This window comes from Cucurbita moschata, unplaced genomic scaffold (genome assembly GCF_002738365.1).
Source record: "Cucurbita moschata cultivar Rifu unplaced genomic scaffold, Cmos_1.0 Cmo_Scf00005, whole genome shotgun sequence".
Taxonomy (NCBI): domain Eukaryota; kingdom Viridiplantae; phylum Streptophyta; class Magnoliopsida; order Cucurbitales; family Cucurbitaceae; genus Cucurbita; species Cucurbita moschata.
The window spans coordinates 1,993,304-2,005,419 of NW_019268521.1; the positions used below are offsets into that span (position 1 = coordinate 1,993,304).

General features: G+C 36.3%; 2 protein-coding genes across 2 annotated transcripts; both read left to right on the top strand.

The window, feature by feature from the left end:
- The first annotated feature begins 1,083 nt into the window (after nt 1–1,083).
- On the top strand, nt 1,084–3,990 carry LOC111442862 (protein translation factor SUI1 homolog 1). Its single transcript, XM_023080422.1, has 2 exons — nt 1,084–1,181; nt 3,413–3,990. Exon 2 carries the CDS (start codon nt 3,460–3,462, stop codon nt 3,796–3,798), a length of 339 nt encoding a protein of 112 aa, XP_022936190.1. The 5' UTR covers nt 1,084–1,181; nt 3,413–3,459; the 3' UTR covers nt 3,799–3,990.
- A 5,701-nt stretch (nt 3,991–9,691) lies between these two features.
- LOC111442860 (NEP1-interacting protein-like 2) lies at nt 9,692–11,648 on the top strand. Its single transcript, XM_023080418.1, has 5 exons — nt 9,692–9,871; nt 10,013–10,146; nt 10,370–10,417; nt 10,500–10,667; nt 11,485–11,648. Exons 1-5 carry the CDS (start codon nt 9,700–9,702, stop codon nt 11,608–11,610), a joined length of 648 nt encoding a protein of 215 aa, XP_022936186.1. The 5' UTR covers nt 9,692–9,699; the 3' UTR covers nt 11,611–11,648.
- The last annotated feature ends 468 nt before the right edge of the window (nt 11,649–12,116 follow it).

Below are 12,116 nucleotides of genomic sequence, written 5' to 3' on the forward strand. Positions count from 1 at the left end.
GCTTGGACCATTACAAATGGTATTAGAGTCAAACACCAGACGATGTGCTAGCGAGGAGGCTAAGCCTCAAAGGGGGTGGACACGAGGCAGTGTGTAAGCAAGAACGTTGGGTCCCAAAGAGGGTGGATTAGGGAGTCCCATATCGATTGAAGAAGGGAACGAGTGCCAACGAGGACGCTGGGTCTCAAAGGAGGTTGGATTGTGAGATCCTACATTGGTTGGAAATGAGAACGAAGCACCCTTTATAAGGGTGTGGAAGCCTCTCCCTAGCCAACGCATTTTAAAACCTTTTGAGGGGAAGGTCAGAAAAGACAATATCTACTAACGGTGGGCTTCGACGGTTATAAATGGTATCACAAAATAAGGTATTTGTTGAGTATAATCTTTTCAGCATACCAGCGCGTTAAGGTAAATATGATTCATAATGTGCTTTTTTACAGAAAATTTCTTGTTGGGGCCAAGGAGGAAGCTCCTATTTCATCGAAGCGGTAAATTTCTATTTATTTATCACATTAGAATATTTGGTTTTAATTAATTATAGTTTAGTATTATTAATTATAAATTTAATTTTAATTAAAATATATAAAGAAATATAATTAATAAACATTAGAAAAAAGTAAGAAAAAGAGAACAAAATATATTAGTAATGAAGGATCAAATCAAAATTAATCTCAAGTGGTTATAAATAATGAATAATAATTAGTTATAATTATTGAAAAACAAATTTTTGTTCTAAATTTAACTAATCCTAATTAATTATTGTTAGCTAATTAGTTTATCATTTTGTAATTACATTCATTTAACAAGTCATTGAAAACTGCTTTGTTTTGCTTGCCTTTATTCATTCCGACTTAGCTTGTTACACGTTGACATGAAACCGATAGGTTACTTGTAGAGGGGAACGAAACATTCTTTATAAGGGAAGCTCCAAAGGGAAATCCTAAAAGAAAGCCTAAAAAGAACCATATTTTTATAAGGGTGTGGAAACCTCTCTTAGACCCGTTTAAAAATTTTGAAGGGAAGCCCGAAAAGGAAAGCCTAAAAATAACAATATCTGTTGTTAGCGGTAGGCTTGAGTATCGAGGTGTAGACCCTCGTTTCGACACAATTGGGAGGCAGTACTATTCAATGGACAATTCACCAAGTTGAGATGGACTTCAAATGCTTGCCAGATCAATCAAGTAAGTGAAATATTTTTCATACAATTTCATATGATCTGCTTGAAGTTTATTTTTATCAGCATCCTGTTCATAATGTCTCTGGTTTTTGTTCTTAAATGATCGGTTTAAATTGATCTCAGCCATTCTTCTGGTTTTTATTAAGTGTTGTTACAAGAAGGAAGGTTAATGTCTCAAAATTGGTTCCTCTATTTGAACTTATAATTATTAGGTCGGAAAGAAATTCTACTTCTTCTCTGGCACAAACACCCTCTACGTGTAACGACTTAGATCCACCGCTACTAGATATTGTCCTCTTTAGATTTTTTTTTTTTCGGACTTCTCTTCTAGGCTTTAAAACACGTCTGCTGGGAGAAGGTTTCCACACCCCTATAAAAAGTGTTTTGTTCTCCTTCCCAATCAATGTGGGATTTCACAATCCACCTTCCTTCGAGGCCCAACATCTTCACTAACACTCGTTCCTTTCTCCAATCGACGTGAGACCCCCTTTAAATCCACCCCCTTTGGGGCCCGCGTCTTTACTGGCACACCGCCTCGTGTCTGTGACTCCCCTTCGGGGAACAGTGAGAAAGCTGGTACATCGTCCGGTGTCTGGCTCTAATACCATTTATAACGACGCAGACCCACCACTAGCCGATATTGTCCTCTTTGGGCTTTCTCTTTCGGGGTTCCCCTCAAGGATCTAAAACAGTGTGCTAGGGGAAGGTTTCCACACCCTTATAAAGAGTGTTTTGTTCTCTCCCCCAATCAGACATCATACTACGAGAGACCCATAGCTCGATCTCAAACTGAAAAAATCCAGAAAATTTGTGCTCTACCCGGCTTTTCATTCTATTTTGTAGAGACCCAAGGAAATTTGTCTGCTATAAATGTTTTAATCATATTTGCGGCACAAAAAAAAAAAAAAAAAATTAAGATGACGGCTGTCAAAAGAACAGTAAGGGATGAGGAGGGGAGGCTCTCGAAACCAAACGAGACTCAAAGAATGATGTCGGGTAGGGGTGGGGCCCATTCCTGCTAGCGGGGTTTTTTCTCTCTACTTCCTCCCTCATTTCCGGTCTAAACTGAGATTCTTAGAGCAGGTCGGTGGGTCCCGTCCACCACATGCACCCCTGGATTGGCTTGTTTCAGGAAAAACCAGTCGCAGCTAAACGAACAAAAACTCACCACTTGACCACTTGGACCGAACCTCCCGTCTCTCTGGTTCACGTTCTCCAATCCCTACTTTTTAACAGTATTGTCTAGATTCATATCGGGTCGGGTCGGGTCGGGTTACAATCAGATCCGGATCCAGGGCGAGTTCGCGTTCAATGAACGCGTCAGTTAATTCACCGCCCTTTTTTGGAACCATATTCTTTTGCCTTCAATAATACGTTACACGTCAGCGTCGATCTTGACCGTCCATTGCTAACAAGATCAGACCGTCCACGTCATCCTCCCAGAAGATTCCAGCTCAATCGTACGGGTACTAATTCGTGGTGGGAACGGAAACGGAAACGGAAACGGACTCTTGCCACCTTCCCCTCAAAGCTCTATAAATACTTCCCATACCCTTCAGTAATGTTCTCATTCCTCTCATCGTTCTTCCTTCCTTGTTCCTTTGATCTCTTTCGCGCGTTCTTGGTCTTTCGCTTTCTGGTGAGTTTCTGGTTCCTTCTGAATTCGTAGATTTTGTTCTTCCTTAGCCTGGATTTTCTTCTTTTTGTTTGTTTATGTCTGAGATTGATCGTGGTTAGGGTTTTGTTTATATCTCTTTGACTTTTGTGTTTTTTCTCGCAATTCCGAATTTGTTTGGTAAGATTCTGGTATTGCTTCGTTTATGGAAGCCATGGATATTGCTTCGTTTGTATCCTGCTGGAATTTTGTCTTTCTTTCATGTTGTCAAGGGTTTTTTTATACGAGACGCATGTTTTGATCACTTAGGTCTCCAGTTAAGTCGTGGATGAATTGGATATTGCGAATTTTTGCTATATGTAAATTCTGGAGTTTTTGTTATGCCTTTCTCTCAATCCCGAATGTTTTCAGATCACCAGTTGTTCTGTTTGGTTTGAGCTTCATCCGAACTTGATTTTTGGCTATTTGTAAATTTCGGAGTTTTTGTTATGCCTTTCTCTGAATCCCGTCAGATTACCTGTTGTTCTGTTTGGTTTGAGCTTCATCCTAACTTGATTTTCGGCTATATGTAAACTTTGAAGTTTTTGATATGCCTTCCTCTAAATCCCATATGCTTTCAGATTCGCAGTTGTTCAGTTTGGTTTAAAGCTTCATCCAAACAAAGTTCATGGTTGAATTAGACTTCCAGATCCCATCTGCTTTCGATCCATTCGCCGACGCCAAGGATTCTGATGCCCCCGGAACTAAAGCTTATGTTCATATCCGCGTTCAGCAGAGGAATGGCAAAAAGTGCTTGACTACAGTTCAGGGTCTGAAGAAAGAGTTCAGCTACGAGAAGATCCTTAAGGACGTGAAGAAGGAATTCTGCTGTAATGGTAACGTTGTTCAAGACAGAGAATTGGGGAAGATAATCCAACTTCAAGGCGATCAACGCAAAAACGTGTCTCAGTTCCTTGTCCAGGCTGGTCTCGTTAAGAAGGATCAGATCAAAATTCATGGGTTTTGAGTAACTTTCTGATTGCTGTTTGATGAATGATCTTTGAAGGAGTCTGTTGATTTATGCTTTGCTTTTGGGGTATGTTCTGTTCTTAGTTTCTAAGAGTCGGTGTGTCTTAGTCTATTGTGTTGTTGTCAATGGATTCTGTGATGGCGTGTGATGGAATTTTCTTATCAATAAAATATTGTTCGATTCTGCGTATTTTTCCTTGCAACTTTGATGTGTTCAACGTGGTTTTACTTTCTGTCCTTGCAACGTATGTAGACTGGTCGCATGATTGGTAAGGTTGTTTTGACCCTAACCATTCCAAGTCCTCGTTGGGGAAGAACAAGAGCCTTCGTTTAGATAGCATAACGATTTAGTTCTTTCTTTTATCACTTAGCTTGGGAGCCGTGCGAGTTGAAAGTCACATGCACGATTTTGAATGAGAAAAAGAAAAGAGGAATCCTCTGCACGATGTTGAATGAGAGAAAGAAGTGAGGAATCTTCTTTTCGACTCATGACTCTCTCACTCTAGTCGTCGTTTTACTTTCTGTTACTTCGAAAGTAGCTGTTAGCCACTCGAATTTTCGTTGCTATTACTCAAACAAGCATAAAACATATGTTTGCGTATTCGTCCATCGGTCCAATTGGTATGTAAGCATGATAACTTATATGCTGTTCTATATCGCCATGAATCTAGAACTTTTGCTCGCATTGTATCATTTGGTCATATGCTATTCTATATCGCCATGAATCTAGGAACTTTTGCTTGCATTGTATCATTTGGTCTATGTACCGGAACTGATAACATTCGAGATTATGCAGGATTATTGGGAAGAACAAGAAATCGAGATTTAGTTAAAGGGTTCAATAAGCAATCGATATTTCACGACCAAGGGTGTAGTACTGTTTGTAGTAGCGGTCCTTATATATCGTATTAACAATTGAAAGATGGTCGAAACAAAAAATCTCTATTTGACAGAATTCTATACCTATGAATTTCATTGGACCGAGAAATGATACATTGGAAGAACATTGATTGGGAAGAACAAGAAATCGAGAGAGAACGATTTAGTTAATTCTAGACGAAGCTTTAACTACATAGGTTGGTTATGAGCTTTCATTTTTCATATCAACTAATTTAGCTCTCGAGTCGGAAAATGGAATCCAAATGACACTAAATTTGGTGGGCTTTCATCCTTCATACTAATAGACTTAGTTCTCGAGTCGCATGCTGAAGTTACAGCGAGTCGCATGCCAAAACCCCGAGGTCCTATCTTGGACTTCTTTATGCTTTCCAACTTTGCCAATGTGACAACAAGAACATATTCCTCGCATCTTTTCAAAGTTCGCTCTCCTTGCTACATCTCTACGTTGTTAAGGACTAAATTATCCAACAACAAAAAAAAAGAAAAAAAAAAAGAACATCCTAAATTTCGTCATTTCTCACATATGACAATCGAGCGAAAATTAGTTAGAACAGTAAAAAGTAAAAGTATTTCCTATTGTTTACTCTGCTTTACTTTAACAAGTAGTTCCAACAAGACCTATCATTTAGATTCGTCCGTGATGAGGTCAATGCTCCCCTAACTTTTTTTTGCGGAAGGAATTCAACCCTTGATTTAAGAAGGATCACCGACGAGCTATATAGAAGATAAGAGTGGACTATTGGATATCATAATTTTTTTTCTTTTACCTACTTTCATTTTTTATTCCAACTTTTTAAAGAATAATATTTCTTAAAGAACGGCCGTGATTTAATCATCCCGCTATTGATGTTCATTTACTCGCTCCGACTCCGAATTTTGTTTATAATATTAAAAGTATCTAATATATTTTTTATCTTTCATTTTTACGTCAAATAGACTCTAAAAATTAATTCGATACAAAATTTGTAATTTTAACTTAAAAATACACCAAAAATCTTTACTTTTTATTGCCCATTATAAAATGTTCCTAATAATTGTTAAATAGGAAAGAAACAAAAATGCCCACCTCAAAAAAGAGGCAAAATCATTTAAAGAATTGAAATGTACCCTACTTTTTAGTTCATAGCTAATGATGATGTTTTTTTTTTTTAAAAAAAAAGAACGGATCGGATCGGATCGGATCATGACCTAGAACAGCATAGCGGATTCAGGTCATAACTTTCATTCAAGTCGCCAACACATTATTACAAATCTCAATTTTGTAACTGATAGTAACCTAGAACGGTGTAACGGTATTCAGATCATAATTTTCACTTATGTCATGAATACATCATTATAAATTACAATTTTCAGCTGATATTTTAACGTTCGTGTAAAGATATTTCGAATGTGATAGTGACCTAGAACGGTGTAGTGATATTCGTGTCATAATTTTCGACTCGGCCCAAAAATAAAGAGACCTTGGCCCATCAAATATAAGAAAAAGGTTATAATGGGCCTTAGGAGTCCAAAATAGTCTTGTAGGACACGTGTATTCAGGGGTAAAATAGTAATTTTACGTTGTCTTAAATAAACATTATACTTATTATAATAATTGACGTGAAAAATCATTGGTATAAAATTGTTTTTTAAATTGAAATTAAAAGTTTATTAATAGTAATTTCATAAGTTTTTTTTGTGAAGGCTGTGTCATTACTAGCAGATATTATCTGTTTAAGCTCGTTACGTGTTGTCGTCAGTCTCATAGTTCTAAAACGCAGAGGATGCTGGGACACTGTCTGATGTTTGACTCTGATACTATCTGTAACAGCCGAAGTCTATCACTAGTAGGTATTGTTTGCTTTGCTCATTACGTATCGTCATCAGTTAGACGCGTTTTAAAATTGTGAGGATGATGACAATGCATAACGGGCCAAAATGGGTAATAATAATATATATATATATTTTTTTTTTTTTCCCTCCCCTAAAAGTACTTAAAAAAGTTGACCAAGTACACATTAGGTTAGATCATACCTAACACGCGTGACTATGTAACATTAAACTAGTACCCGTTGAAATTACATATCCAAAAAGAACTAGAAATAGGTAGTTTAATAACCGTTATCTCATAAAACACGTCGTGTGAGATCCCACATCGGATAGAGAGGGGAACGAAATATTTTTTTTATAAGGTGTAGAACCTCTCCCTAACAGACACGTTTTAAAACCGTGAGGTTGACGACGATACGTAACGAGCCAAAACAGACAATATCTACTAGCGGTGAACTTGGGTTGCTACAAATAGTATCAGAGCCAGACACCAATCAGTGCAAGGACAATGGGTCATCAAAGGAAGTGGATTGTGAGATCCCACGCTGGATGGAGAGGGGAACAAAATATTTCTTTAAGGTGTGAAAACATCTCCCTAACAGACGCGTTTTAAAATCGAATGATACGTAACGGACCAAAATGGACAATATCTGCTAACAGTGGACTTAGGCTGTTACACCTCGTGTATAAGATTTGAAATTATATGAATTTGATAATTGATGGTCCCAACCTTGGTTAGCCAACGATACGTATTGCCATCAGCCTCACGGTTTTAGAACGATCTACTAGAGAGAGGTTTCCACACCTTTACCAGGAATGCTTCATTCGTTCCCCTCTCCAACCGATATGGGATCTCACAATCCACCCATCCTTGGTGGCTAACGGTCTCGTTGGCACACCGCCTGGTCCTGACTCTGATACCATTTGTAAATAACCCAAGCCCATCGGTAGCAGATATTGTCCACTTTGCCCCGTTACGTATTGCCGTCAACCTCACGATTTTAAAACGCGTCTACTAGGGACAAGTTTTCACACTTTTATAAGAAATGTTTTGTTCTCCTCTCCAACCGACGTGGAATCTCACAACATCACAATAACTATAACCATAGTTTCATATCATCGTGATCACTCTCATTCAGTTATAATCTCAGTTCATCCACGTACTTCTTTTTTACTAGAGCATCACAATAACTACAACCACAGTTTCATATCCTCGTAATCATTCTTATTCAGACATGGTCTCGATTCATCACTGTTCCCACTCTTTACTCGAGCCTCAGTACATCACAACAACTATAATCGCCAAATCGAGCAGAGCTCCGTAACTCAAAATCCTTAAACAAAGTAGAAAACAAAAACGAGATCGAGATCTCGAAAAGATCTTCAAGTAGGGTATAGTATTAGCAAGTTGAAGGTTTGTTGTGAAAAAATGCATACAATATTTATATCACATAGCCCACAGCTCACAACAAAAACCACTCTTGTTTATACTCATTTGCACACAGTTTAATAGTTCACCACTTGTTGTTCATACAATTTGTAATGAAAAAACCATTGAATTGAGTGGAATTGCTTATCAGCTACTCTCTGGAGGCTTTCATTAATGCTCTTTGTACCTTTGCTTCTTCTTCACTCACCAATCAAACAACTTGAATTTAATACTCCTTTCTCCAATTGGGCTACCCATCCTCTCACATTCTCTTCATATTGATATCCATTTTTGTCCTCTTTCTATATCTGTATGAAGCGTTGCGTCTTTGCTGGCATGCCGCTCGGTGTTCGTCGTTTGTGACAGCTCATGCCTCCCGCTAACAGATACTGTCTCGTTATGTATTGTTGTCAGTCTCACGGTTTTAAAATGCGTCTATTAAGGAGAGATTTCCACGCTTTTATAAGAAATCAATGTGGGATCTCACAATCCACTCTCCTCGGGGACCAGAGTCTTTGCTGACACATTGCTCGGTGTTTGGCTCTGATTTCATTTGTAACAGTTCATTCCCACTGCTAACAGTTATTGACCCATTACGTATCATTATCAGTCTTATGGTTTTAAAATGCATATACTAGGGTGAGGTTTTTACACCCTTATGAGGAATGTTTTGTTTCTCGGTTCAACCAATGTAGGATCTCATAATTCATCCCCTCTTGAGGGCCCAACGTCCTCGCTGGCACACAACTCGGTGTTTGGCTGATTTGATATCATTTGTAACATCCCAAGCCTACCGCTAACAGATATTATCTGTTTTGGCCCGTTACGTATTGTTATCAATCTCACGGTTTTAAAACACGTCAACTAGGGAGAAGTTTTTGCACTCGTATGAGGAATGTTTCGTTTCTCTGTTCAACTAATCTGGGATCTCACAATTCATCCCTCTTGAGGACCCAACGTCCTCACTGGCACACTACTCGGTGTCCAGCTCTAATATCATTTGTAACAGCTCATTCCCACTGTTAACCGAATTGTCCCGTTATGCATCATTGTCAACCTCATGGTTTTAAAACATGGCTACTAAGGAGAGGTTTCCACACCCTTATAAGGAATGTTTCGTTCTCCTCTCCAACCAATGTAAGATCTCACAATCCACCCTTTAGAGGTCCAGTAACCTCGCTGGTACACTGCTCGATATCTAGCTTTAATTTTATTTGTAACCATCCAAGCCCACCACTAGCAAATGTTGTCTACTTTGTTCCGTTACATATCGTCATCAACCTCAGTTTTAAAACACGTCTACTAGGAAAAGGTTTCCACACCCTTATAAAAAAACGTTTCGTTCCTTTCTCCAACCAACGTGGGATCTCACAATCCACCCCTTTAGAGGCCCAGCATCCTCGTTAGCACACCACTCGCTGCCTCACTCTAATACCATTTGTAACAGCACAAACCCACCACTAGCAAATATCGTCCGCTTTGACCCATTACATATCTTCATCAGCCTCACGATTTTAAAACACGTCTACAAGTAAGAGCTTTCCACACCCTTCTCCAACCAACGACTCGGAATTAATCTCTTTTAATAACCCTAATTGTGAATTTATTAGTTGACAATGATATAAACCTTTTCATCTTCTACAAATCTTAAAATTTCATGACATTAAAAATCAACATGCCCAATATAATATATATATATATGTATATGTATATATATAGATCCAAATCATCTTTGTGTTCCTTTTTCAGTACTAAGCTTTAATGAAATTCTTCAACCCTTTTCATCTCTCCATCATTTCTTCTTCTCATCTTACCATGTTGAGGTTGGTTATCGAGTTGAAGCACCACCCGGTTTTCGATAAAGCTCTTCTGTTCTTCGTCAAAGCTTTCAACACGACCGCTTTCGCTTTGTTTCTATGCCTTCTCGCTCTAGGTATGTCTCGTCTCGAGAAATTATTCAAGTAGCTATAACAATACATGTTAGAGAAATACACGATAACCATACGAGTTATGGTAGTTGGGAAGGAGACGACTCTATTGAATAATTTTTTCTTTCTATCTCTTGAATTTTCAGTCGGTGCATCGGTTGGAACGGTGGTCGGAGCTTTCAAAGGCCATGGCGTCGCCATAGGTGCTATAGCCGGTGCAGCCGCAGCCCTTCAGCTATTGAGCTGCCCCGAATCGGAATATAGATATTCCTTGTCGAAGGTAGGGTTTTCAATATTAAAGGTCGAACTTCGATTTTTGAATGTATAACAATGAACGGGTCAAAGGACTATCGAATAAAAAACCGAAAACATGAGGACCCAATTGAAAATTTAATTTATAACGTTCGTAAACCAAATACTTTTTAAAATTTACGAATTAAATAATCGAAAGTTGAGGGACTAAAATATAATTTAACGAAATTTAAATTTTTTTATGGTGGCAGGAAGCAATAATGGAGAGTCTAATGAATGGGAAGGGGTTGATGAACTGGGTAAGTGAAAAAGCTTGAATGCTGCCATTAATGGCGGATTTCAAGATCCCTTCATATTTCTAAAGCAAAATAAAATTTTCAGGCAAGCAACTTCTCGGAGTATATGTACCGAGAGATGTCGGAGTTCGTCGACGTCGCCGGAGAAAGCAGTGTCGAAGGAATGTCAATGGAGAGTGTTCAAAACTTGCCTATTTGTGAATATCATCATAGCAAGATGAAGAACTCCATTTCTTGTCCCATTTGCTTAGAGGTAATACATACATACATATATATATATATATATATATATATATATATATATATATATATATTAATTATATTATTTTTGTTTTTTCGGTATTATTAATTATTATTTTTTTCAAAAAGGTTATATTATTAAAAGATTTTTTTTTTGGTTTCTTAAATTTACTTGTAATTTCAAAAACATTAAAAAATAATTACATTTTTTAAAAATGAAAAAGAAAATTTTAAATATTTAATGAATATTTTAATTTTATTTCTAAATTTAAATTTTATATTTGTTTAAGGATTTATTAAATATAATTAATTATTTAAAATATATTGTAAAATTTTAAATTAATAATTATAGGGATGGTGACACGTCATTTTAAAGATTAAGAGATTAGTTAAAAATTTGACCAGAAATTTATTAGTGTTGTTATGACTAATTAATATTGTTGACCTTAATTAAAAATAAATTAAAATTTTAGATTAATTGGGTCGGCTCCAACAATTGGAATAGAGTTTACAACTAAGTCTCTAATTTTAGGTTGGACGGGTTGACCCGTAAAAAAAAAAAAAAATCATACATTCACAAGACATAACGTATCACGTTATGTTTAATATTCATAATAATCTTAAAACGACGGTAGTGTAGGGTTTGTTGTAACTCTATTTTCTAGTTGGCCGAGTTGACCTGACAAAAAAAATGTAAACCCACGAACCGACCCAAATTTTCGATTTTTAAAAAATTCAACCCAATCCAAACTGGAAAAAATCTAACCCGACCCCACCTTGTTTCATTTAATCTTGTTTATATATAATATATTAATTATTTTTTTTTTCAGGAATTTGAAGATGGAGAATTTGGTAGGGAACTTCCAAATTGTGATCATTTTTTTCATGTGGATTGCATAGATCAATGGCTACGATTGAATGGATGTTGCCCATTTTGTAGAAAATTTTGTAATTAAACATACCTTATAATATTCTCAAGTTATTATTATTTTTTAATTCATCGACATTATTAATATTTGAAAATATATATATATAAAATAAATTAATTGAAATTATTACTAACGACTTTCTTCGAGATTTTAACGTATAATCTCTTAGTTATTAATACAATACGTACAAGTATGCTGTATAGCTTAGCGAGCGAATTTTATAGGCTAAGATTTTAAATTTATATATTTTTTAGTTTTTTTTTTATATCTAAAAATATAATTTTTAAAAATTATTCGTAAGAAATATTTATTTTTTTGTTTGGTTTAACAAGAGCGAGAAAATTGAAATATTTAAAATAATATTTATATTTTTTTTAAATATGATAATTAATGCTTTATTTATTGATTTTGAAAAAATTAATATTAAGGAATTTCTTTTGACTTTTCGATGATGTGAACGTACGATTTTGCCCTTGTTTTTAAAATGTTTTCAAAAGTTTTATTATTATTATTATTTGGCTCATTTGAAGGAG